Source organism: Rhinopithecus bieti, unplaced genomic scaffold (assembly GCF_001698545.2).
Source record: "Rhinopithecus bieti isolate Rb0 unplaced genomic scaffold, ASM169854v2 scaffold_49371, whole genome shotgun sequence".
NCBI classification, from domain to species: Eukaryota; Metazoa; Chordata; class Mammalia; order Primates; family Cercopithecidae; genus Rhinopithecus; species Rhinopithecus bieti.
This window is the reverse complement of record NW_016821003.1, coordinates 2,488,198-2,515,950: the sequence shown is the minus strand read 5'-3', so window position 1 is coordinate 2,515,950 and position 27,753 is coordinate 2,488,198. Positions and strand designations below refer to the sequence as shown.

At 36.8% G+C, this 27,753-nt stretch overlaps 1 protein-coding gene across 2 annotated transcripts in view; it reads left to right on the top strand.

Annotated features, from left to right (window-relative positions):
• The window catches only part of CDH8 (cadherin 8), a 395,507-nt gene that overhangs the window by 122,556 nt on the left and 245,198 nt on the right, over positions 1 to 27,753 (top strand). For both annotated transcript variants that reach the window (XM_017860108.1, XM_017860107.1), the window contains exon 3: positions 11,451 to 11,745. In XM_017860108.1, the coding sequence (XP_017715597.1) occupies positions 11,451 to 11,745 (295 nt within the window). The remainder of the gene's footprint in view (positions 1 to 11,450; positions 11,746 to 27,753) is intronic.

The following is a 27,753-nucleotide window of genomic DNA, read 5'->3' as shown; positions in this document are numbered from 1 at the left end:
ATCCCAATTATCTCATCTATCTGATTAGCCCTTCACCTATCCATCCATCAACATACTCATCCATTCATTGAGTAATCATGACTGAAACTTCAAAATGTGATTATTTCTGTGAAGCAGGGATTTTTGTCGCAAGCTTCTGCGTTCTTCCAAAGCTTTAAATGAGACCGTTTATTGTTCAAGAAGTAGGAGTAAGCAACACAGCTAAGTTAATATCAGGCATTTTGACTCAGAAAAAAACATGATGTGCCATTGTTACCCTCCTATTTTATGGCCCAAATGAAACTCCAGTTTTATGTATGTCTGTTTTTTTTTTTTTTTTTAACCTCAATTGCAATTCTCTTCCAAGTTCACAGCATTTTGATTGCCCCATACTCCCTTTATAAATACGGAATTTCATAGTAGATGACTGTTATTTGGTTATCTACTGTGTTCCTTCCCGCTGTGCTATTGTCACTTATTTGAGTAACAAGATGCATCCTGTTTCGTGAGTGATTGCGATTACTGTATCAGAAATCTATCTCGTATTTTCAGCTCCTATTAGTACTCTTGTTAATCAAGCTCTTTGAAACGTAAAGAGCATTGATACAACATTCTCTCAGGATTTCACACTTTTTGACAGTACAATCTAATGTTCCACTGTGACTTGCCCTTAGGAAAATTTTCTGAATATTTGTTATGTGTGTTAAATATCCATATCTCTGTAAGATGCGCTTCTTTTGTTTGGCTGATAAACCTGGGTGTATTTTTCAATCTTATTCTTACTTTCATCATTTATTACTTCACTGGGTTTTTGTCAAAAACTTCTCCTTTCTTTATACAATGGATGGATATCTGTATCCATATCTATACACATATCTATATCTCTATTCATCTACCTTTCAAGAGAGAAAGAGAGAGAGAGGTGGGAGGGTTAGGGAATTCATAAAGAGATACTGTGTTGATGAAAATCAAATATGTACCAAAGCTCTTTATAGAAGAATCTCTTGTAATTAAAGTTTAACTTGCAATGCCTATGCCTGCTTTAGTGCAAAATGAGGAGTAATGCCCTGGGACAGAATAACTTGTTAGTTTTTTCCCAAATCTGTCTTTTGCGATAACACTGTGGTTCTTGCAGCCTACCCACTCATCAGTGCATCTATTGGTTTATTCATCAATTTATTTAAAACATTTAATGTGCATTGAAACATAAATGGAAGGATGGCTGAGAATCTCATTTATTTACTCATCGCTTTATTACCATGCCCTTCAACCATGCATTCTCCAATAAAATCACTCATCCAGCCATATTCTTCCTCTTAGTTCTCTTATCAATCAATTTATTCATCCATCTCTCCATCCATCCATCCATCCATCCATCCATCCATCCATCCATCCATCCACTCTTGGAGTTATTCACCTAAATCTCTTTTCAGTAGTTGACTCACTATTACTATTCACTGGCACTCCTGCCCACTCAAGTGGCACTCACTGACCCAATGCACATCGACCACCCTCTTCCCATATCTTGGCTTATAATTATTAAGTAAACAAGAAATAAAACCTTCCAGATTTATTTTATATTATTGCTTATTTTATGGGTATGTACCAAATATGTATTTATTAAGTAACTTGCCCAATGTAAGACGTTAAGCTCAGATTTTTGTCCAGATAATTTAATTCAAGAAGTTGCATTCTTATTTTTACTGTAAATCAATGTTGTATATTGAATTCTAACCCAGAATATGCTGATAGGTATACTTTTCTTGGAAAGTAATTCCAGGTTGCGCAGACTCATCATTGTATTTCCTAAATTTAATCCCCATAAAAGTCCATCCTATATGCCTTTTTATTTGAATATCATAGTTTCTGGGACATATCGTGCCTTTAACAGCATTATCTATTATCTAATGTTAATAATGACAAGAACTCTAAAGGACGGGTACTGTTATTAAAATACCTTGCAAATAAGGAAATTAGTCTTGGAGAAGTTAAATAAATTTCTCAGTATCTTTGTTCCAATCTACCTCTATTTCTTATCAGACTCTTATTCTAGATCCCATAATCTGAACACTTTTAAATCTTTGTTTGTCTTAGAGAAACACTGATTTCCAAACTCGTAAGATTTAATATTTTAATCAGACTATTATCAGCATACATAAGCAAATATGTATCCAAAGAAATGATTTCTGTCGCCTTTTTTGGTGGCGGCTTGGTTAAATATCGGCGTTTCCAACACAGAATGCAAAGGAAAAGAGAAAGAATATAGAATTTGAGCATTCTTGGTGTATTTTTAAGACCTTTTAAAAAAATTAAATGGTCATATTTAAGTTATTTTAATTTCTGGCATAATTACAGAATTAATCCACCTAACTCCTCTTTCTCTGAATCCTGTCAAAAATGTTTCATTTGTGTGTGGGTTCTTATATAAAAAGAATTTGCTCATCATAATAACAAGTATTTCAGAATCTTAGAAATTCTATTTTTTATAAAAAAAATGAGGTTCGTGAACTTTATTGGAGTCTAGCTACAAGCAACGAATTTGCTATAGGGCTGACACATGTTTCCAAACCTGTAAAACTGTAGTCCAGACCGAAGATTGTAGAAAATTTGCCAAGGCCATGAACATTGGCTTGGGAATTCTCCTGGGAAAAAGCTTGCCAGCCTCTCCTTGTCAAATATTCTCTCTTTGCACTTCTATTAGTTGAGTTTTTGGGTATACTGCCTTTCTATTTCTAGGTTTATTCTATTTCAAAATTTTACAGGACAGATTGGTTTACAGAAGGTGCCTAGACCATGTGGTTTCATACACATGGCTTCTAAATAAATGTATATATTATATTTCTATTGCCATTCAGGAGCAAAGTAGAGTGGCTTCTCTATTCTATCTACTCCTCCTCTAGAGAATCAGGAGGTCTTCAGACTAACTATGCATGCTTTCCTGGGGGTCTTTGTAAAATTATGCTAAAGTGTGTAAGTTCTGGAATCTGACGCAATGGATTACATCCAATTCTGTCACCTAAGTCATTCATCCGTGTAAAATCACTGACAAAGTGTAAGGCATTGAGAGATATCTTATGGAGACAAAAAGTTAGTCTTTAATGAACACTTAATATGTGCCAAGTACCATGCTGGTTGTTTGGTATAGTGATGAATAATGTACATAGAGGGCTTGCCCTTGTGGAACTTACCATTTAAAAGAGTAGCACAAACAGTGCATTCCATTCTTTGACTTTTTTCCAGGTGTTCACAGCCAAAAACAGCAGTTCACTTGGGCTTGTTTTCAATTTTCTATTTCTCTGGGCACTGGTCCCCATGGCCGGGTCAAGCTGTTCAATACCCACATCAGCAGCTGACACAGAATGCAAGGAAAGCATGTCTGAGATATCAAATGCTACACATTTGCCTGTCATAAAATATTAAGTATTTTTCTTTCTTTTTTTTGTAGAGCAGAGGTTATTTCCAGTGTAGGATACTGTGTTCTTTTCATTTGATCAAGGATTATTTTTCCTTTAGCCTTTCACTTTGTAAGACGAATTTAAGAGTATTTTGGTATAATATGAGAATTACCTTGAGAAGTGTTTTTATTTCACAGAAATATTGTTTCCTTAGACTATGTGATCATGAGGGTTGCATATTCCAAACTTAATTTTAACTAAAATTTTGGGATGTTCGTATGCTTATTGCCTAGCTTTAATTTTATGATGTAATTTGTTTCTGCAACTTGTTAAGAATGGAAGGACTGAATGAAAGAACTATATTTGGCTTATTTAGATTGACTGTAGCAGTAAAACATTTCAGCATATAAAGGCATTTTCCAAATTATGTGGTGCAGCCTGAAGCCTCCCTCCTCCCATTCCATCTACCACCATCACATGATGCTTTATTCAGCTCCAAAGCATCAATCACAAGCGGGTGTTCAGTTCTCCCTGAAAACAATGATGGCGCCTCACTGTTTCTTGAATGGTCGGTCCATTTCACCTTTGGTAACATTCATTGTGAGATGTTCTGTAGTATGCAAGAAGGCTGAATGGAAGTTAACATGAGTCAATTTCTTTTCTTTTCTTTTCCTTTTCTTTTCCTTTTCTTTTCTTTTTTTTTTTTTATTTTTTTTTTTTTTTTTTTTTTGAGATGGAGTCTCTCTCTGTCGCCCAGGCTGGAGTGCAGTGTGGCGATCTTGGCTCACTGCAAGCTCCGCCCCCGGGTTCACGCCATTCTGCTGCCTCAGCCTCCTGAGTACCTGGGACTGCAGGCGCCCGCCACTATGCCCAACTAGTTTTTTTTGTATTTTTAGTAGAGACGGGGTTTCACCGTGTTAGTCAGGGTGGTCTCGATCTCCTGACCTCATGATCCGCCCGCCTCAGCCTCCCCGAGTGCTGGATTACAGGCGTGAGTCACCGCGCCCGGCCACATGAGTCAATTTCAAGGCTTACTCCTGATCCTTTTGGTTGTAGTTCAGAAACATGCAAAGAAGTCTTTGGCTTCTCCTTTTCTTTCTCCTTCCTACCCTTTCACTGTCCTAGTAGCCTAAACATTTGTCTGCTCTAGATTGAAGTCCTATATGCTCACTATTTTGGAGACTTAGGCCCAAAACTCATATCATGTCAAAGTCCCTGGTCCCATCTTTGATATTGAATGGATCTGAGTTAAGGATTGTAATTCAGTCACTGATAGATTGATAGCCAGCAACCCAGTTTCTCTCTGTATCCCTGACAGGTACTTTGCTAGATTTGGAGAAAATAATGCTAAGATGTAATTTGATTCAAGAATGCTAAGCTTGCTGTCCTCTCTAAGGGTGAGCAGATTCATGGAAAATTGGGATCAGTATATGACAGAGATTCATATTGCAGTGATCCCTGTCAACCTTTTTTTTTTTTTTCTGAGTTGGAGTCTCACTCTGTCGCCCAGGCTAGAGTGCAGTGGCATGATCTCTGCTCACTGCAGGCTCCGCCTCCTGGGTTCAGGCCATTCTCCTGCCTCAGCCTCCCAAGAAGCTGGGACTACAGGGGCCCGCCATCTCGCCCAGCTAATTTTTTGTATTTTAGTAGAGACGGGGATTCACCGTTTTAGCCAGGATGGTCTCGATCTCCTGACCTCGTGATCTGCCCGCCTTGGCCTCCCAAAGTCCTGGGATTACAGGTGTAAGCCACTGTGCCCGGCCCCTGTTAACTCTTTGGGTTCTAAAAGATGTAGGTTTTCTCCCCAGTAACTTATATATTTCTTTTTATTTCTTTCTTTACTTTTTTTTTGGTTTGTTTCTGCAACAGGGTCTCACTCTGTCACCTAGGTTGGAGTGCAGTGGTACAATCATGGCCCACTGCGGCCTCGACACCCAGGCTCATGTCATCTTCCCACCTTGACCTCCTGGGTAGCTGGGACTACAGACGTGCACCACCATGCCCGGCTAATTTTTTCTATTTTTTTGTAGATACAGGGTCTCACTTTGTTGCTCAGGCTGGCCTTGAACTCCTGGGCTCGAGCAATCTGTCCGCCTCAGCCTCTCTAAGTGCTTGGATTACAAGCACGAACCACCATGACTGGCCCTTAGGCACTTGGAGAAACTTTCCCATGATGTCCTTCTTGATAGAGTGAAACTTCAAAATGAGTTTTGATGTCAGAGCTACCTGATTTTCAGATGTGGAACAATTTCCCTTGTAATTTACTCAATCCCAATCCTCATCCTCATCTTATTCTAGAGGAAGAGGTAGGCAGAGTGGCCCGGTTTGATCTTCTCTGGTAACTGAGTCATAATGTGGTATTAAGATAGCTACTCACAAAGGAGAATTTATCTACTCTTGGTGCCGTTGTCCTAGGATTACTTTAGGTTTGTGAAGAATCCTGTGTGAGAGGATGAAAAAGTAATTTGCATTTTTTTTCACAATCAGTATGTGCAACCTTGAGAAGGATATGAATGATATTGAAGACCAGGGTTCTTTGATTTCGAAAGCAGTGATGTCTGTGTACAAGATAATTGGCATCTATCATCCATTATTCATCCATTACCCATCTGTCTATCACCTACCCATCTTTTCTTCCGTCAGCCCCTTTAAAATGTCTCAATTCCTGTGTTGGATGCCAAATTTGAATACATACTTGAGGAAATTCAAGGGCTCTGCATTTATCTTACATAAGATTTTAGGGCCCTAGGACTTGTTTTTCTAAATTCGTTTGTCTTCTTTTTAAAATCATTGTTTTGAAAATAAATGGAAAATATCCTTTCTTTCCATTCCTTTATTTTCACTTTACTCCACAAATATTTACTGAGCTTCCAACAATAGGCCAGACACCTTACTAGGCAGAGGAAATACAAAGGAGAATGAAATGCAAATGATTCTTCCCATGAAACTTTTATAGTGAAATCTTGTCTTTTAATTGGAAGGTGTTATGCAAATATATGGAAGATGATGAGGGTGTAATGGTGTTGATACACACAATTCAGCTCAATTATGTAGCAGTCCTGTTAGGATTCCTGAAATTGAAGGCTTACTTGATACTCTCTGCTCCTCCAACCAGGCTACAGTGGGTGGCCAGAGGGTTTGGGGATTCATCTGGTTGTAAACATGCCAGATCCTGGATGCTAGGCTGGCCTTGAGAATCAGAATTAAGGCAGCTTTGAGAATTGCTGTCTGTGTTTTCTTTTTCGAACCTCCCCTTTCTCTTTGCTTCTATAATGTTTGCTTGTAAGCAGACACCAACCACTGCAATATACTACAACAAAACTATTATCATGTCACAACTTTTTGAAACCATTTATTTGTGTTCTCTTGTCACGTTTAGTTAAATTCAAACCCTGTATCTTGGTTTCACAACTCTGTATAATGTGGCCCCTGTCTTGCTCTCTTATTTCTTATTACCTTTTTTTTTCTCAATTCGTTGCTCTAGTAGTTTCTCTCCCATACTATGCTCTCTCTCATCTCTGGATTCCCTGTGCTTGGCACACATTTTCTCCAATGTTGAGATCTGAAGTTTTTTCTTTCTTTCTTTCTTTTTTCTTTTTTTCAAGACAGAGTCTTGCTCTGTCGCTCAGGCTGGAGTGGAGTGGCACGATCTTGGCTCACTGCAACCTCCACCTCCTAGGTTCAACAATTCTCCTGCCTCTGAAGTTTTAATCATTACTTCTTTGGAGTAGACTTTCTGTTCTTCTGTACCCTATTTTCTGAGTTATGTAAAATTTCTGTATGCTCTCACAGCCCCCAGTTCCTTTCTTAGCATAGCTCTTAGAGTATGCACTTGAATCCAGAAATGAACTCGAAAACTTGAGCCATTAAGTTTGCTACTTGTAGATTATAAACTCTCTGGAAAAGTTCCGTGAAAATCTCTGAATCTCAATCATCTCATTGGTAAAATGAAGAAAAGGTTTCTAGTTTGCTGTGAAAATAGCATCATAAATATGAAATGTTTATCAGGTAATAAGTAGTCAATACATTAATAACCATAATTGTATGTATTAATTACAAATATTAACAATATATTACTATGTAGTTAATTATTAATAATATTAATATATTAAAAGCTCTATTTCCCATAAATTTTCTATTTGTTTCTGTCTCCCACAAAATTATGGTATTTTGAGAGCAGAGACTTTGTCTGTGTTTTTTATTACTCTACCTCCATCCCTAAGACGGAGAAGAGCATGGGGTTTATTGAATGAATGAATGAGATCTTATTGTACCACAGCCAGCTGAGTGAGTCCTACCTGCCCAGGCAGGATTGCATGTGATTCTGATCCTGCTCTGATTAGCAGAAGCAGTCCTTGGAAGAGATGGCACTCGTTCCTCTAGATCACCCTTCCCCAGCCGTTTTGGCACCAAGGACCAGTTTTGTGGACAACAATTTTTCTACGGACTGGAGAAGGTGGGAGTTTGCTTTCCAGATGAAACGAATCTACCTCAGATCATCAGGCATTAGATTCTCATAAGGAGCATGCAACCTAGATCCCATGCATGTGTAGTTCACAATAGGGTTCCTGCTCCTATGAGAATCTAATGCCTCTGCTGGTCTGACAAAGGGTTCTGGGTGGATGTGTTCACAGGGCAGTGTTGTTGTTATGTGAACAAAGTATAACACACTTATGTGAAGAGCAGCAGAAAAAACAGCAGCTTGTAACCATGTATCCGCTCTGTGTTTTGTATGTTTCACGTGAAACATTCTTAGCTCATTTTATGTTTCTAAAAAGGAAATGATTATGTGAGAAGTGATTCACATAGTCCTTATCACACACGTAGTGACCCATAAAGGGTAGCTAATCATAATAACTTTAAATAAGTGTATCAGTAAGTTGAAAATAACACTTATTTTTTTTCTCCTTGACCTTTTAAAATCANAAAAAAAGCATTTTGGTTTATACCAAACAGTCCAGAGTATTTTTTAAGCAGTAATACTAGCTCACCTGCTGCTCACCTCCTGCCCTGAGGCCTGGACCAGAATTAGTTTACGGCCCAGAAGTTGGGCATTCCTGTTCTAAATGATGCATAGTACGTGAACATTCAGTGCACTTGGCTCATAATCTCAGAGAGGGAGTTCTTAGGTGGGGTACATTGACGGGGCAGTGTTGTTGCATTAAGTGAACAGGATATGACACACTTATGTGAAGACTGACAGAAAAAGCTACAGCTTGTAACCATGTATCCTGAATACTTCAGAGGGCCAGACCTGCAGCCTCGGGTGACTTTGCTCTCTGTAAATTGCTGGTTTTGCACACCTATAGTCTTTTCTTGTATTATCAAGTTGGTCACCTGAACAAGTCATGTGCAGGTACATGACTTGAGTCATGAGTGTATACATGTCTGTGTGTGTCAGTGTGTGTGATACAAATAATAGGATGAAATAAACGAACATTCATATATGCAATATTCTGTTCTAAGATTATCATTGGCCCCAGGATCTGGATTTTACTTAGATAAGCTGAAAGTAAAATTTCTGAAAGCAAGAGGAAGTATATATCTCATTTTTTTTTAAGTGCTGTATGTTTAAAAGCTATTCTTGAAGGGAGTCTTGAGAATTTGCTTTCACTTACATTGGAACTGGGATTATCACAATGTTTTCAGATAGTTGTATATAACTGAATGTGATATGAAGGAAAAATGGACACTTAATAGTGCCTCTTCTCTGTTTTAATAATTTTCAGATAGCTAGATGGTCTCAGTTTCTAAAATCAATTCTGCACATAGATGCTTTATCCCTGTCTTCTAGGCAAAGTAACTGAAACACAAATAAATGAGTGAATTTCTTCACTCATTTCTCTAACTATATAGTTCATATAGTTAGAGAAACCGGAATCTTAGCTTTGTGTTTAGTTCTTTCAAAAACCCATGCTTCGCTGAGCATGGTGGCTCACGCCTATAATCCCAGCACTTTGGGAGGCCGAGGTGAGTGGATCACAAGGTCAGGAGATCGAGACCACAGTGAAACCCGTCTCTACTAAAAATACAAAAAATTAGCCGGGCGCCTTAGCGGGTGCCTGTAGTCCCAGCTACTCAGGAGGCTGAGTCAGGAGAATGGCGTGAACCCGGGAGGCGGAGCTTGCAGTGAGCTGAGATCGCACCACTACACTCCAGCCTGGGCGACAGAGTGAGACTCTGTCTCAGAAACAACAATAACAACAACAACAACAACAACAAACCAAACCCAAAAAACCTATGCTTCTTTTTTATCGTTAGTTACTTCCCTTAGTTATTTTTAAACACAAGGGAGCATTAAAACATAAAATTGTAATACCATTTAATAATCAGAGGCTATTGGTAATTAGAAGAAAATATGGCACAAATAAGTTTTAACATAAATGATAATGACACGAAATGCAATAGTTTATTTGTTAATTAACAAAATTTTGTGGACAAAAATGATACATAGTGATCGTGATCCCTTCTGTGTCTCAAGAACTCTTTGTATGTGAATGGAAACTTCCATGAAGTATATGTTATTCAAATTTTTTAATAAAAATGCTAATGGAAATATTAAAATGCACATAAATTAAAATGATCATAAATTAGGATTAATATCACATTAATGAATTATAATCCCACATTCATTAAGATAAAGTGGCATTTCAATATTTGTTCATGCTAATACATTTTATACAATAAATGAAAGGGATACATTTTGAGAATCAATAAATATTTAATGTAATCGTATGCTTTAACTTTAAAAAATATGCAAAGGTAAAGTAGGAGATCTAGATGCGTTCCTTTGTTGCTATTTTATGTCTTTTTTATAAGCGCTTTCTTTTCAGCTTATTGAAAGGGTTTAATAGCAATTTACAATTTGTCGAAGAAAGTGAAAGAGGGCTGTTCTGAATAAAGGGAATCCCAAGGAACACAGCGTCTTTGAATTTCTAGGAGTTTCTTCTTTCCACAAGACAGTTTTTTTTTTTGGAACAAATATTTGAAATCTCAGCTGGAACTATATTGGCAATTAAGTAATTGAATTAAATTGAAAGTACGTACATTGAAGTAGTACATTGCAATGGACTTGTCTTTTAAAAATTCAAATCCCCAAATATATATATTATTGTTTTATTTTATGTTAGTTTTTTTTTTTAAACAGGAGAAACACCATGTATAATATCAGAATACTCCTGTCTCCTGCTTGAGAGAAAATTGTCAGAACCTTAAAACCAGGGATTTTGTTTTCCCTGGTACCTACCACAGTGTTTTAGGCAGAGTATTTGCTTGACACACAAATTCAGTAAATATTCATTGCTATGACCAAAAATGGATTTGGGTTCATGAAGAAAAGTAGTCATTTTCTGGGGTGTTCCATTTCTGGAAAAGGTACTCCTATATTCTGGCCTCAGTGTTCTTCTCTGTAAAATGGGAATGACTTTCCTGAACTAGGAGAATTGTCCAAACTAAAGGAAAAAAGGCTTTCAAAAATGCAATATCTTAATATCAGTCAATATATTAGAATTACTTTTGTTTGTATAAATATCACAGGCAGATCTGAATTGAATTCTGGATCTACCTCACTTGAGTCTGTCGAATGTCAACCTTGGAGAGGTAAATATGTGCCTTGTTCAGCATCAGTTTTCTCATGTTTCATATGAAACATTCTTAACCCAGTTTTTTAAATAAAAAGGAAATGATTATATGAGAAGTGATTCACCTAGTACTGGGCATACAGATATTGACTCAAAAAAGGTAACTAATCATAATAATTTAAATAAATGTAATAGATTGAAAATAAAACATTATTTTGTATTTTCTCCTTGACCTTTTATCATTCTAAAAGCATGTTGTTTTGTACTAAACAGGCCAGAGTACTTTTTAAGGACTGCTCTATCTTATTTAGATGAATTTCATTATATCTTATTCTTAATTGATATCCGCACAGCTGCATACACTTTGTACAGCTACTATTAGCAGAAATTGATGATGTTGTGTAAAAAGAACCAACTTAATATTCAAAATGGAGGTAGTTAAAAAAATAACTTTTCAGGTTGCTCCATCACTAACTAATGCCATTTTTCATTTTAGCTACACACAGACCTGGATCCTGGGAGCAAAAAAATCAAGTATATCCTATCAGGTGATGGAGCTGGGACCATCTTTCAAATAAATGATGTAACTGGAGATATCCATGCTATAAAAAGACTTGACCGGGAGGAAAAGGCTGAGTATACCCTAACAGCTCAAGCAGTGGATTGGGAGACAAGCAAACCTCTGGAGCCTCCATCTGAATTTATTATCAAAGTTCAAGACATCAATGACAACGCACCAGAGTTTCTTAATGGACCCTATCATGCTACTGTACCAGAAATGTCCATTTTGGGTATGTATGCTTCCGATTTCACAGACCTATTAAAAGTCATCTTTAAAATAGCTCCTGGCATCAAGGATCATGTATTGCTGAATAAAAGACATTTATTACCGCCTTATCTCTAATTTGCATTTCCAAATTCCCCTTTTTGGCCTAAGTTCCACAGCTCAGTAGCTTTAGTCCCTTAGTAATAGGAACTGACGGAAGAGCAAGTTTATTAAAATATCTTTCCTTACATGACAATACTTCAATAGGCTGAATTTGTATTCCTCTCGTAGACTTGTAGTTTGAGTATTGTTACTGAGGCGGATTTATCAAGATTTGTTCTAACATGCCAAGCTAATCCTGTTGATATTTGCTTGATGTTTAATTATTTGTTTGTGTATATTCACATGCAGATGCAGCACACAGAGAAATAGAAAGTCATCTAGGCCTGTAGTCAGCCAGATACTAGGTTGCTCTGGTGGTTTGTGTCTAGGGTGGATTAGGCAGTCAGGATTACCAAGGGCCTCTGTATTTGTGTCCGTCTTAACAACATTTTTTAGGAGTGACTGCTAGTACCATTGACCCACTCTCAATTTTTCTGAGCCATTGAAGAAGCCATTACATATTACAGAGCAATCTGTATTTCAAACATGATTTTATTCTTATTTCTTTCTCTTTGGATCTGCTTATCTATCCATAAACCTGGCCTTGATGATAAGAAACCCCTCAACCTAGACATTCTATAATAAAAGGAAGGATTTTAGAGCTCTACCTTGTATGACAAAAGTAGTAGGGAGAATCTAAAGTTCAAAGTGTAAGATTACAAAAGCCTTTTTAAAAAAATGTGTAATGCATATACAAGTTTGTTTCAAATTGCATTTAAGACAGCCTATAAGGATGCATGCTATGTAGTAAAGTCACATAGGTTTGAAGCAGGTGAACAAGATGAAACAAATAAACACAGGTAGAGATAAATTGGAAGTCAGAATGTGGTGAATACAGACATGTATATTCATTATTTAAAGCCCCCAAATTTAAGATTAAAGGAACTGCAAGAAAAAATAAAAAAGGAAATCTGATCAAGAACCCTGTCCACAAGTTTTATAAAATCAAATTGCTCAAGAAAATTGCAAGTAAATAAAGATATGAACACCAGAGGAAGTATACAGACATATAGTGTCTTCAATAACATCTTCACTTTAGACTCAAATAAAGGCCAAGTATTGATTATGGTTTCCGAGGCTAAATTGGGTGACCATTATCAGGTATAGTACAGAATGTCCTTACCTCCCAAATGTGGTCCTGATATTTTAATTTAGCAATCTAGTGACATACTCGTGTGTGTGTGTGTGTGTGCGCGCGTGTGTGTGTGTGTCTTTATAACATTCCTGATGGAAATTAGTTGGAATTTAAATTTCAAATAAAGAAAAAATCTTTTGTAGAATAAATGACTTAATTTGCAAGTAAGTTATTCTCATGCATTTCTGAGAAAGAGAATATCCTAGTTGCTCTCCTTGACTTGATGTGTTTTATGTTTGAATGACTTTCTCTTATTTTGTCGTGTACTCTTTAAGGTTATGTTGTTCCTCAGAGTTCTTTTTTCTTCCCCAGACTACCTTTTGCTATCCCTCTTCCTCTTTCTCACCCTTCTCCATTAGTTCTCCTCCTTCATCTTCTCCTCCTCCTGTTTCTTCTTCTCTTTATCCCCTTGTCATCTCCTTTTCTCTCTCCTTCCCTCCATTGTCTTTCACAGTCACCCCTGTATCTTCAGCCGTTTGTTTAATGTGGCTGGCTGTAAAAATCATATGCCTTGCCCCATTGGTCTGCTTAAGCTGTTAATCCACATTGTCAATTGCTTTATGAACATTATCATCTGGATATTTCAAAGGCAACTCAAATTTCACATTAAAAATCAAACTATGTACATGGATAAAGCTGGACACCATCATCCTCAGCAAACTAACACAGGAGCAGAAACCCAAACATCGTATGTTCTCACTGATAAGTGGGAGTTGAACAATGAGAACACATGGACACAGGGAAGGGAATATCACACACCGGGGCCTGTCAGGGTGTGGGGATCTAGGGGAGGGATAGCACTGGAATAAATACCTAATGTACATGATTGATTGATGGGTGCAGCAAACCACCATGGCACATGTATACCTATGTAACAAATCTGCACATTCTGCACATGTATCCCAGAACTTAAAGTATAATTTTAAAAAATACATAGAAAAAATGACTGAACAGAATATCCCAGAATGACATTGCAGTCACTTTTGGGTAGAAAAAAAAAATCAAACTTAATTCCTTTCATGAAATTTTTTTTTTTGGTCTGTTTTCTGACTTCTTTGACTTTATCAATGAGTCCAGTGCACTCTAAAATCCCATGTAAAACATGCAAGTGATACTGTTAAATCTGTTTTTACTCATTAAGCCTCACCAGTAGCCTGTCCATTTAATCCCTAATTCCAGCCACTACTGACTGCTGTGTAATCTTGATGCATCATCCCATTCCTTTCTTTCGACCACTGTCCAAAATCATATCTTAATGACCCTCACTGGATTATTGATGATCTCAGGAATTTTCCAAATAGTGTGCTCGATTCCAGCCATGTTCTTTCTTAGCTGATATATGTATTTATCCCAGAGGAAAAAATATCCCTTACATTTTATTGGTGTTCAGCTACTTACCCAGGGGGACTTTCCATGGTCTGGCTTCATTTGATTCTTTTCTTACCTACCTACAATATGACTTTGGTCATATCGTATTGCTGACTTTGGTTGGCAGCAAATCACAAGTGATTTCAGGTCTTCATTTGTTACCCATATATTTCTTCTGCCAAGACTCCACTTTATCTACCTCTTGTGAAAGGAGCTCTATTTTTTTTCCTTCTTATCAAAATTACTTATTTATTAATTTTTTTTTTTTGAGATGGAGTCTCATTCTGTTTCCCAGGCTGGAGTGCAATGGCATGATCTCTGCTCACTGCAAACTCCGCCTCCCTGGTTCACACAATTCTCCTGCCTCAGCCTCCTGAGTAGCTGGGATTACAGGAACATGTCACCATGCCTGGCTAATTTTTATATTTTAAGTAGAGACATGGTTTCACCATTTTGGTCAGGCTGGTCTTGAACTCCTGACCTCGTGATCTGCCCCCTTCAGCTTCCCAAAGTGCTGGGATTACAGTTGTGAACCACTGCGCCCGGCCCAAAATTGTTTCTTCATGGCTGGCTGGAATGACACTTCTCCTAGGAAAACTTCTGTGTTTTTCGCTCAGAAAGTTATCTTTCTACCATCACCACCCACACACACCCATAAAAAACACGTAAACAAGCAAAAACACCTCCATCTTTTCACTTCATTTGGCTTCTGACTTACAAACAGGAACTGAGAAACACTATATATATTTTTCTCTTTTTTTCATGTTGTTTGGTCATTTCATTTAGGCTGGATGGCTTTCTAATTCATCCTTTCATGTAGATTAGAGTAAGATGGTTTTAATGAATGATTGCTGCCCACAAAACATACAGCACACTTTATCTTAATTGTTAATAAACGTCGAATAGAGAAGCTGTTATTTTTGCCTCATTATGATTTCTACATCTTCATGCCAAGCCTGTATCTATTGATTGTAAGTGTGTCAGAGGCTCTCTTTTCTGTGTATGTAAGTCATGTGTCTGATTAATATGTTGAGAAAGAAAACTGCAGAAACATCTGCAAATATCAAGTCCATTTTCAGATAAGAAAAGGATTTAAAATATATTACTAGCAGCCAGCATGGTGAAACCCTGTCCCTACTAAAAATACAAAAATTACCTCGGTGTGGTGGCGTGTGCCTGTAATCCTAGCTACTCAGGAGGCTGAGACAGGGGATTCCCTTGAACCTAGCAGGCGGAGGTTGCAGTGAGCGGAGATTGTGCCACTGCACTCCAGCCTGGGTGACAGTGTGAGACTCCGTCTCAAAAAAATAAATAAATACATAAATATGTATATAAAATTAGCTACATAATGAAGTGCCTATGTGGACTTGTAAATACATACATACATGTATGTATTTCTCCATCTAAAATGTTTTTGCTAATAGACATTGAAATAATCCACACTAACATATGTGTATTGTATATAGAATTCATAGTTATGTATGTTGTATATGATACATATATATAATATATAAAGATACATGATACATATATAACATATAAAGATATGTGATACATATATCATATATAAAGATATATGATACATGTATCATATATAAAGAGATATAAAGATATATGATACATATATCATATATATGATACATATGTAAGGATTTTATATATATATATATATATATGTATATATATTTTTAGCCTGTGATATGTCTTCCAAAAACCACAGGGAATGTGTTGAAGTTTCCAGTGTGAGTTTGAATCCTGGTTCTGTCCCTTATTATCAGGTTGACTATGAAGTTTAGGGAGCTTAAATTATTGCCATTTTCCTTAGCTACAAAGCAAGGATAATAATTTTTATGTTGCTTTCATTGTGTGGGACTTGCATGACAAAGTACAATGTAAAGGTATGCCAAAAAGTAAATAAGTGTTCCACAATTGGTTGTTGTTTATGGCTTTAAAATTGTTTTTATTAACCTGTTTCCCACCTTACCTTTGGACCTTTCTTTATATATCGATTTGATTCATTGGATGTCTAGTGTCTGTGTGATTACAACCTCTCTGGCTAAAGGAAGCAGAGGCGGCTGCACTGTTTTATTGTGAAGTGTGAAGTATTCCCTTCATTTCTCATGAAGGTGAATATCTGAAAGAAGGTCAGCTACTATCTCTTTTTTCTCCCCCTTACCACTGTTCTTCCTTAGCCTATCTCTTCCCTCCCCTCCTTCCTCCTTTCATTTTTCTTCCTTTGCTGTGCCAGAAATGCCAGCACGTGCACCTGTATGCCCCGAGGAATGCCAGCAAATGCTGAGGGATTTCATTGTGCGGAAAGTGAAGAATACAATTCTAATTGAGAAATTTACCAATATTAAATTGAAATGAATGTGATGTTCAAGAACTGTCTTCCAGTTGACAGGCTGTCAAGACAAAACACACATATATATTTGCCCAAATGGCAGCCAAATTATTTTAGAAATATCTTATTTGGAAGCTGGAGACACAGTTCTTTTTTATTCTACTGTGAATTTCATGACTTGATGAGAATTCACTTTTGTAGCAATACTGCATAAATAGAGGTATATGAGCTTGTCTGATTTTAACTGTGGATCCCAAACTAGCGTTGCTGAAGTTAGTTTTTCAATGCAAATGTCTCTACCTTTAGTAAGTTCTAGACATTTTAAATATATATTTTGATTGTTTTTGGGTATTGGGGTCAAGTGTATTTTAATCCTGATTTTTCTCTAAACCTGAGTTTGAGTCAAACGAAGTTTTTATTTGACTTTGACTTAGATTTGCAGGTTATTTGGCTCCAAATCTGACTTCTTGTGTAAATGGCATAACCCATCTAAGCCTGACTTTCTCTGTCTCTATAATGTATACAATAATCCCTGCCCAAAAGTATGTTTGGAGGAATTCAATAATTATATTTAACGTGCTACCTACTTGGCCTTTAGTTTCTTCACAACCATTCGTTTGTGACTTACTTCTACCAGTATGATTCAATAAATTGCCTGTGTAATATGAATACATTGGTTAAGGAAGAATTGCTTGACAAGACCTAACTTTATATTTCAAAATGCATATGTTGGAATGAATCCTATTTTACTCAAAAGCATATTAGTGAAGGTTGAAATAAAGGGATGAGAAAGAGAGAGTGTTTAAGTTGGTAGACATTATTGCATTGTGTGCACAGATATATAAAACATGACATTTGGGGTATTCTTAGTTTTCTCTGAGGTCCAGGGCTCCTGTAATGATGACCAATAAGTATTGAGAAGTTACTATATGCCAGAAGCTGTGTTAAATGCTTCTAATATGCACAACAATACTATTACGTTAGTATCAATATTAGTTTTTCTATTCTTCATTATTTTTAATCAGAAAATTAGGGAAAATACTACATAATATAAAGTCAGATATTAAGTGGTTGAACTGCAATTTAAAACCAGACATCTGGTTCTACCTCCCATGGGCTTAACCAGTATGCTCTACTGATCTTTGATTATATCTCTAGATAATTCTGTTTATAAGAGCATTATGATTCTGCAGAATATTTATAGTAGTTAATGTTTTTCCAAGGTGGAAGAACTCTTGAGGTCAGCCTACTTTGCAAATTAAATTGAAGTACTGAGAGGAGAATTGGATAGGAAGTTTGAGAGAGGTATTATATACTTTTCAATACAGGAATACGAGGACTTTAAAAATGTCAGAATTATACATCACATAGAAATTAAAATAACAATAAAATTAATGAAGAGCTACGTGATAATTACTGCTAAATATATTAAAGATAAAGACTAACAAGAGTAAGTTGAATGGACTCTGGGTTTCTTGGTAGCAAATGCAAAAGAGGAATGCATGCATTACCAAAAAATATTAATTGAAATATCAGAAGAAGGTCAAGAAATGACTAAGTAAATTTATAGCTGAAAAAGGCAAATCTCAGTCTTTTCCAAGGCGGTTTCACTGAGGAGGTTATAGAAGTCAGTATATGATGGGCAATTCTCCTTGAACAACGACTCCTTAATTTCATGTGAAAATTATTAAATAATTTCAGTCTCTCTCCTTGTGTAAACTATGGCTATGTTTTCCTCTTCTGGAGGAATGCTCATAGAAAACACATCCTATTTCTCTTGTGCTGTTTTGTTATCTTTGATTTAGAATGAATTTAATCTTAGAGGAAAGATGCAAACGTTGTCCAATTGTATTGTTTCTGAACCATTTGAGAGTAAATTGTTGACATTTTGACCCATCACCTAAGTAATCTTCCTGTATGAATGTTCTTCTAAGCCAACAAAATACAATCGTCAAAATTAGGAAATTAATCTTGACACACCATTGATATCAAATACACAGACCTCATCCAATGAAACCCCAGCTGTCCCAATAACGTGCATTTTAGTAAAAGTATCATATCTAGAACCAGACTAACACAGGACTCCTTCAATCTGGAAGGACTCTGCAGTCTTCTTCACATATGACTTTCACACCTCACCATGGGACAATTATTTTATAGAATTTTTTAAGATTTGTCTGATGTTTCCTTAGGATTAGATACAGAATATGCATTTTTGACAAGACTATCACAGATAATGGCTTACTAATTTGAATCCGGTGGTACATGATTTTGATTTATTCCATAATTGGTGACAATAATTTTGATCACTTTATGAAGGAAGTGTTTGCCCTGCCTCTCCATCATAGTTTTTTTTTCTCTTTGCATTTAACACTTTATGAGGAGGTACTTAGAGACTATGTAAGTATCTTATTCCTCATGAAACTATTAACCCAAAATTTTAACATCCATTGAAGTTTCTTGGCTGAATTAATGATTACTATGGGAGCTGCCGAGTGGTGATTTTCTTAATTCCATCATTCTATCTACAGTCATTGGTTAGCATTCTTCTGCAAGTAAAATTTTCTCTTCACATTACTTTGCTTGCATATTTATTTACATTAGCTTTGACTTTTAGATTTCCATTTTATTTAATGAGTTATAACAGGTTGAGTCATTTATCCTGATGCTCAGATTATCTGACACTTGGCCATGATGTGGCCTTGGGGCTGAGTTTTGTGTCCTACTGACATGCCTCCATCATTCTTTGGGTACATTCTCACCTTTTGGCCCAACACACTGTTTGAGGCTCATTTTGTACTTTTTCTGGCCCAGCCCTAGAATGAGCCATTTACACACAAAAAAAATCTGGTTCCATTTAAAGGAGAATTGTATTTACATATGAAAGTATGGGCATTAGTTGTGTTCATTGTTATTAGGATGTCAGTGTTCCGAAGCCTTCTCAGTGGACAGGGCTGAACTAAGGAATGTTTGGGAGAATGTACAAACACACACACACGCACACACATGCACACACACGCACACACACACACACACACTATATGCCAGAAGCTGTGTTAAATGCTTCTAATATACACAACAATACTATTATGTTAGTACCGATATTAGTTTTTCTATTCTTCATTATTTTTAATCAGAAAATTAGGGAAAATACTACATAATATAAAGTCAGATATTAAGTGGTTGAACTGCAATTTAAAACCAGACATCTGGTTCTACCTCCCATGGGCTTAACCAGTATGCTCTACTGATCTTTGATTATATCTCTAGATAATTTTGTTTATAAGAGCATTATGACACACACACACACATCTACCTGTACTGGGTTGGATAGCGTTCCCCAAAACTTCATGTCCATTCAGAACCTTAGAGTATGACCTTATTTAGAAACAGCATTTTTGTAGATACCATTAGTTAAATTGAGGTCATACTGGATTTGACTGGGCCCTAAGTCCAATGATCGGTGTCCATCTAAAAAGGCCATGGAAAGATACAGACTCACACAGGGAAGAAGGTTGTTTGAGGACAGAGGCAGAGATTGGAGTTTTGCCACCACAGCCAAGAAGAACCAGAAGCCACAAGTAGCTGGAAAGGGCCTAGAAGGATCCTTAAGGGGGGAACTGGTGTTGGATCTGACATCTTGATTTTGGACTCCAGACTTCCGAGAGAATAAACTCCTGTTGTAAGGAGCTCCATTTTTGGTAATTTGTCATGGCAGCCCAAGGAAACTAACATGCTATATATCTCTCTATTGAAAACTACAAGTTCAGCTCTATAACTGCATTCTAAAATGACACCTCAGGCTTCATTTTCATTTTTTCCCCTTTCTTTAACAGTGAGGAATATATCTCTTTGTTTTTAATATAGTTGTAAGTTAGTTCACCGCTTATCCTTGCAGTAACTTATCTCCATTTGCTACCTCACCCATCCCCTTACTCCCCGACACAAGTATTTATCTACTGTCCCACTCTTCCTCTACCTCCTGTCCTTATGTGGTATCCCAACTTGCCCAGTCAGCCACACCTTATAGCGGAAGGTGTGCAGGCAGAAGGCAGAAGTTAAGAATGGAGACAGGAAACTGTAATACTCTGTATTTTTGTTTGTCTGTATATTTCACCTGTTTCTTATATCATAATAGATCAGTGGCAACATTTTCTGATCTGTATTCAAAACTGGTTTAGTGCCAAAAAAGTACAAATGTATTTGATAAACACCAAATTAAAGAAAGTGAAACTGCTTTTGCTATTTTAGTCTCTAAAGTATAACCGTATATCATAATTTGATAAATTCATATAATATACTCTTTTGGAGATTTAGACATATTGTATGCCCTTTTGGAAATTCATATTCATTTTTATGACCCCAGAAACTATTTTTTCAAAAGTATCCTGCAGGCATTACAGAGTTTTACTCCACAAAAGCTCTGGAGACACATATCTAATGAGAACACATTTTTGGTTTTATGAAAGGCCACATGTTAATTTAGCATGCAGCTAAATAGTAAAATTTGCAGTTTCTAAAAAGTGAATTGTAAATTATGATGACTACAGCTTACATGAATTAGCTTGTTATTCTTGTCATTGCCCAGTACATATTTTATCCTCCAAAATAAAGAATATTTCTGAAGTAATAATTAAAGAGGCTCATTTTCATATTTTTTATTATTAAAGAAACAATTTGTGTCACATAGCCTTAAAAGATCAAAGGATGTACATACTGACAAACTGTCTTCAACCTAACACATTTCTTTTTTATAATTTATAGGTTGTGTCCTTCTTTCTCCCTCTCAGCTAGATTTGAAAAGAATTTGGCAACACATCTCTATTTTTAAAGGAAAGATGCAAAGTGGGAAAGGGGAAAAGCATATCTTGATGGATTTGATTATATTTTTTCTTGTTTCATTCAGAGTGATGAACAAAATTGAAATTCTTTAGGAAAACATGGGTGGGAAATCATGAGGATTGAAATAAACACTTCCAAAAGAAATCTAGCTGTTCTACCTGATACGAATGACTAAGGCAGCTGTGGTTCCAAAACTCTACAATGGGATAAGGAGTCTGTAGCTTCTCTTCTGCTTGAAGAAGCTAAACTTCTGTTAGAGATATGTAGGCAGTTGATGTAATCAGCGAATCTTTTTTTTTTTTAACTTTATAATGAAAGTGAAGCAGTGGCTTCTAATATGTAAATTTTTGGGCTATTTGGAGGTCTCCCTAGATGGTCTATGGTTTAGAAATTACCAGATTATCCAAAAGGGGAAATTGGTTACAGTTAATTATTAGGGGTACCTAAAATGCACTAGTCTTCCAAGAAGCATTGAGTTATTTCTTTTCTTTTCTTTTTTTTTTTTTTTTTCTCACTCTGTCGCCCAGGCTGGAGTGCAGCGGCGCAATCTTGGCTCACTGCAAGCTCTGCCTACCATTCTCCTGCCTCAGCCTCCCAAGCAGCTGGGACTACAGGCGCCCACCGCCAGGCCCGGCTAATTTTTTTTTGTATTTTAAGTAGAGACGGGGTTTCACCATGTTAGCCAGGATGGTCTCGATCTCCTGACCTCGTGATCCACCCGCCTCGGCCTCCCAAAGTGCTGGGATTACAGGTGTGAGCCACCGCGCCTGGCCGCATTGAGTTATTTCTACATCATGGCTGAGAACAAGTTTTGCAAACAATGATGACAATATAAACAAGGTTTATTTGAGTAACTTTTGTGATGGGGGAGCTCCTTCATTGGATTTTAAATTTTGCTCATTTGTACTCCCTAAATTATAATATTGTGTTTTATTAAGGAATTAATTTATAACAGAAAAATACAATTAATCAATTTTATTGCCCTGTATGGGCTGCCAACTGTTTTTGGGACCTTACGTTGATAATTTCACATCCCTGATCTCTTCAGTTTAAAAATACTTGGTCCAAACCTCAACCTTATATATTATATGTATAAAATATATGTATAAAGCTATACCAACAAATGTAGAATAGCGTAGGGAAGTTTATTATAATCTTACAGAAACATCACTTTCAGTCATTTTGAAAACAGTTAAAATTATAGAACTATTTGCCATAGGGCTGTCTCAGCGGTCTCAGATTCACCCTGTCTGGGGTCCCATTATCAACATAAGCTGGGTGTTTTCAGCGGACTCTTCTTTTACAATTGGTCTATGGACTTAGGAATTTCAAGTATGGATCAGAAAATCTTTGAATTATTTCTAGAAGATGAATTCTCAGTCACCACCCGATAAAAATTCCTCAGAGTGACATAAGTCACAAGAAAATGTGATGAAAACTTCATTTGATTTTACAAGAAGTAATATTGGTATCATTTTTGTTATATATAATAGAATATTACATAAAATATATTTGAACAAATTACAAAAATGCCTGAAATTTGAACCTACTGAAACTAAATTTAACAATCTCTTCCTCTTACCCCATCCCCACAGGTAAACAATGTGTCACTCCTGGTGGATTGTGATTTGTTGCCTCGATTTGATTTAGAAACCTGTATTTCTTAGTCACAGGCACTGATAATTTGAATTGGTGTTTCAGATGATTAAAATTAAAGAATTGGCTCAGCACTAACAATGTCTAAGTGAAGAGGCAACACTGATGATATATCTTGATCTGTGTCTTTAAACTAGTATTGAAAGACACATAACCAATTTATTTATATACCCATGAACCAATAGCTCCCAGGCCTGTTCACAGCAGTAGCTAATGCTGAAGTTTTATTTCCCTTTTAATTTTTTCCTGTTATATCTCTGTGCTTGCTAATTGGAATTATCTTAAACTCGATTTGATTATCCTAACGTTGTCTCTTTGTGTTCTTCAGAAATATATTTTCTACTCACTCACATCTTGGCTCTTGCTATTTCTAAATACATTGGTTTTCCTCTCTGAAAACTGCCCCCTACTCTTCTGTTTTCAGAGATATATTCTATGGCCAGCATTTCAACCAAGCCTTCCCTGAGTCCTCCTGAAGAAAATAACACATCAACCACTTTCTATTCAAGTAATGTTCTGGTACTTGAAATATTGAAAAGTGTTTTCAAATCAGTCAATCTGCACTTACCGTAAGAAAAATCAAAACACTCAAGAAAAACTTTGTATTACAGATAGAGGATTGAGGAAACCAGATAGGCGTCTACCTGGACAACCCCATGATCCTGTTTTCTTTCTTGCCTCTTTTTGCCCTCAGATGGGAATTCATTATTTCAGGATTCAACATACTTATTGATCCCAGAAGATAAAAAGGCAGATCTTCCTATTTATTCAAGCCCTATGTATGCTTAGAGTTCTGTAAATCAGAACGAACACCCATAGTATAAATTGTTATTACATAACCATTCTAGGAAATCATATATTAAAGGGGATTGGCAAGTAAACCTCACAGAGTTCAGCCTTTGTCTGCATTCGCTGGTCAGAGAAATGAATTAACTACATGTCAGGGCAGCTCTGAAACATGTATTTGTGAAATTCTGAAGACTTGCCTGAAAATGAATGTGGGACACTTTTGTCAATATATTTTTGGTGTATGCCTCGCTTTCTCAGAACCTTGTCTCTCATGGGCAGTGGGGATTTCCTAGAGTCTCCTTGTATCCATGTGTTATTATTTCTTTAACTTTAACGTTCATGTATCATGGGCTTAATAATTATACTTTCTGGATTCACTGGACTTTGAAGTTTGCCATTTGGTTTTTAGACCCAAATGCACTGATTCTTTGGTTAACAATCATAGGTTTATGAATTTAATGGCATCTTTTCTATTCTCCGCACCAGTAATTTCACATGTATATATATTTGTATATATGCATTTGATATGTTATTAGACATCATGACAAAAAGACAAAAGATAGTTACAACGTGAGGCTGTAGATGAGAATGTATAGCTATATCTCACCTGAGATCACATGGAACATATGATCTCATATACATCCCCATCCTAAGGGAATCAGTTTTCATCCCTTGTGTCTGTGCTCAGAGTTTATAGTAATTCTAATCGTATTTGTGCTACCTTTTGAAGATGATTTCATTCATTTTCCTTTTGTCAGGGAGCATGACTCAAGGAGTCTTCTCTTTATAACCATGTCAGACTTTACAGATCTCATCATTGTCTATCAATTATGAATCTCAGCAAGTAACAAGAGTGGTTTGAGTTCAGGAAATACATTGGGGATGGAGCAGTAGCGGGGGGATGTCCACAAAGTAATGTTAATGCTTTTTGAAGTAAGTCTTGAAATGTCTATACATTATTCCTTCTGAAATCCAAGTGATGTTATCAGCTTAAGGCTAAAATAATGACTAATTGATATATTATTACATAGGGATTAATATTTAATACATGTGCAAAATAATATCCTAGGCATTCTACGTATTCATTCAATCTCCCAACAACCTTAGGAGGTGAATTTTATTATTCTTATTTTACAAATGAGAAAAGTAAGTTACATGATCAGAAAGTAGTTTACTCATGGTCTTGTCACAGATGAGAATAGGAGCTCCCCATCAGAAAGGCAGAACCAGTAACAGTCTACATATATAATAAAAGAGTTATAGGGATTAGACCTTATACGTCATGAAGCAGAGAGAGAAATCTGGGCAAAGCTGTTGATTCTGCCTCTGGTGATGGGAAAAAAGCTGGACATGAAGTGGGAAAGACCAGGAACACACTGAAATCCCAGAGGACCAACTAGAACCCAGGGGGACAAAGTGGAGCCTATCTATATCTGTCTCTCATACTTCAAATTCCCATGCATTGGGTAGTCTGCAGGAGAACTGGTGCCCTTTGTCATAGAGAGTCACATGTATCTGGCCTAGGACTTGGCGAACCTGAAGGTGCGAATCCTAAGAAGCTGGAGGAGCTGTGAGCCTGGATGTTGCTGCATGCCAACATGGTGAGCTTGCAGATCTGCTGAAACACACAAGAGCCCAGTGCCTGATGTCTTGCTCTCACTTCCTGTCTGCCTTCTTCACTTCTGCTTTCAACGTCTCATGCCAGAACTAACTTGGGCAATGTAGAGAAGGGAGTTCTAGAAACAGAATTTCAGTTTAGCTTAATTGATAGAGAATGAAGCCACAATAGATACAGTTTACTTAGTTTCCTCTCTAGGCTGGGTAGGTGTAAAACACTGTGGAGATTTTTAGAAGGGGGCATTATATATGTCAAGCATGACTGTTGTACATTATATGTTATATAAATATTATAATATCAGTCAAGTATTACACATTTTTTACAGAAAAAAATGTAAATATAGTGGGTTTGTGTTGGGGTCAGAATTGTGTTCCCCACAAATTCATATGTTGAATCCGTAACTCTTAGTATCTCAGACTGTGATTGTGTTTGGAGATGGGGCTTTTAAGGAGGTAAACAAGGTTAAATGAGGTCACGTGGTGGACCCTAATGCTGTCTGAATGGTGTCCTTACAAGAAGAGGAAATCTGGGCACACAAAGAGACATCAGGGGCACAAGTGCGCAGATGGACAAGCACATGAGAAGGAAGCAAGAGGGAAGCCATCTGCAAGCCAGAGAGAGAAGGCTCAGAAGAAGCTAAGTCTGCCAGCATCTTGACCTTGGACTTCCAGCTTTCAGAACTGTAAGAAAATAGATTTCTGTGTTTAAGCCACCCAGTCTGTGGGAATTTCGTTATGGCAGCTGTATTAGTCTGTTTTCACACTGCTATAAAGAACACCACCTGAGACTAGGTAATTTATTTAAAAAAAAAAAGAGTTTTAATTGACCCACAGTTCGGCATGGCAGGGAGGCCTCAAGAAACTTACAATTATGGTGGAAGGCAAAGGGGAAGCAAGGCACAACTTACATGGCTTGACAGGTGAGAGAGAATGGAGTGCTGCAAAGAGGAAACTTCCAAACACTTTTCAAACCATCAGCTCTTGTGAGAACTCTCATTATCATGAGAACAGCATGGGGAAAACCGTCTCCATGATCCATGATCCAATCCCCTCCCACCAGGTCTCTCCCTCGACACATGAAGATTACAATTCGTGATGAGATTTGGGTGGGGATTCAGAGCCAAACCATATCAGCAGCCCTAGCAAACGAATGCTCTTTGCATGGTCAAGTTTACTGAATTAAGAATTACTAGAATTAAGATCCAAAACCAATCAGAGACATATTAAATCAGGTACTAGTGCTCTCCTTTCTATAACTACTCTGTCGCTGTATCAACCTGAGCTTAGGGTCTTATCTATAGATAAGATAAAAAGCAAAACTCTCTTTCCAGCTATGACTTTTTTTTTTAAATTAGGAAATTTTGTGCTTCAGTGCCTGGAACCTCTTTTGTTTTTTAAATCAACTTTTAAATTTTAGTATAGTTTTAGATTTATGGAAAAGTAAAATTATAAAGATAGTTTCTAAATACCTCACACCAACATTCTATTCTTGTTAATGTATTTCATTAGTATGATATATATGCTGCAATTAATGAACCAATGTTGACACAACATTTTAATTAAACTCAACAGTTTTTTCAGTTTTTTATTTAATGTCTTTTATTTAATGATTTTTTCAGATTTTCCTTGCTTTTGATGACCTTGACAGATGAACATGGGTCATATATTTTTGTAGAATGCCCCTCAATTGAGAGTTGTCTGATATTTTTCTCATAATTTGCCTGGGGTCACATGTTTGGGGAGGAAGACCACAGAGGTAAACGTGCCATTTTCATCATATCACAAGGGTACATACTATCAATAGGATTTATCATGGTTGATGTTAACCTTGATCAAGTGGCTGAGATATTGTTTGTCAGGTTTCTCTGTGTAAAGTTACTCCTACCCTCTTTTTCATACTGTACCCTTTAGAAGGAAGTCACTATGTGCAGCACATACCTAAACAATAGGAAGTGATGCTTATCACCCTCCATAATTATCTATGTAATTCATGTGAATTTCTTTCACATGGCAGATTTCCTTCCTTCCCTCCCTCACTTCCTTCCTTCTTTCCTTCCTTCCTTCCTTCCTTCCTTCCTTCCTTCCTTCCTTCCTTCCTTCCATCCTCCCTCCCTTCCTCT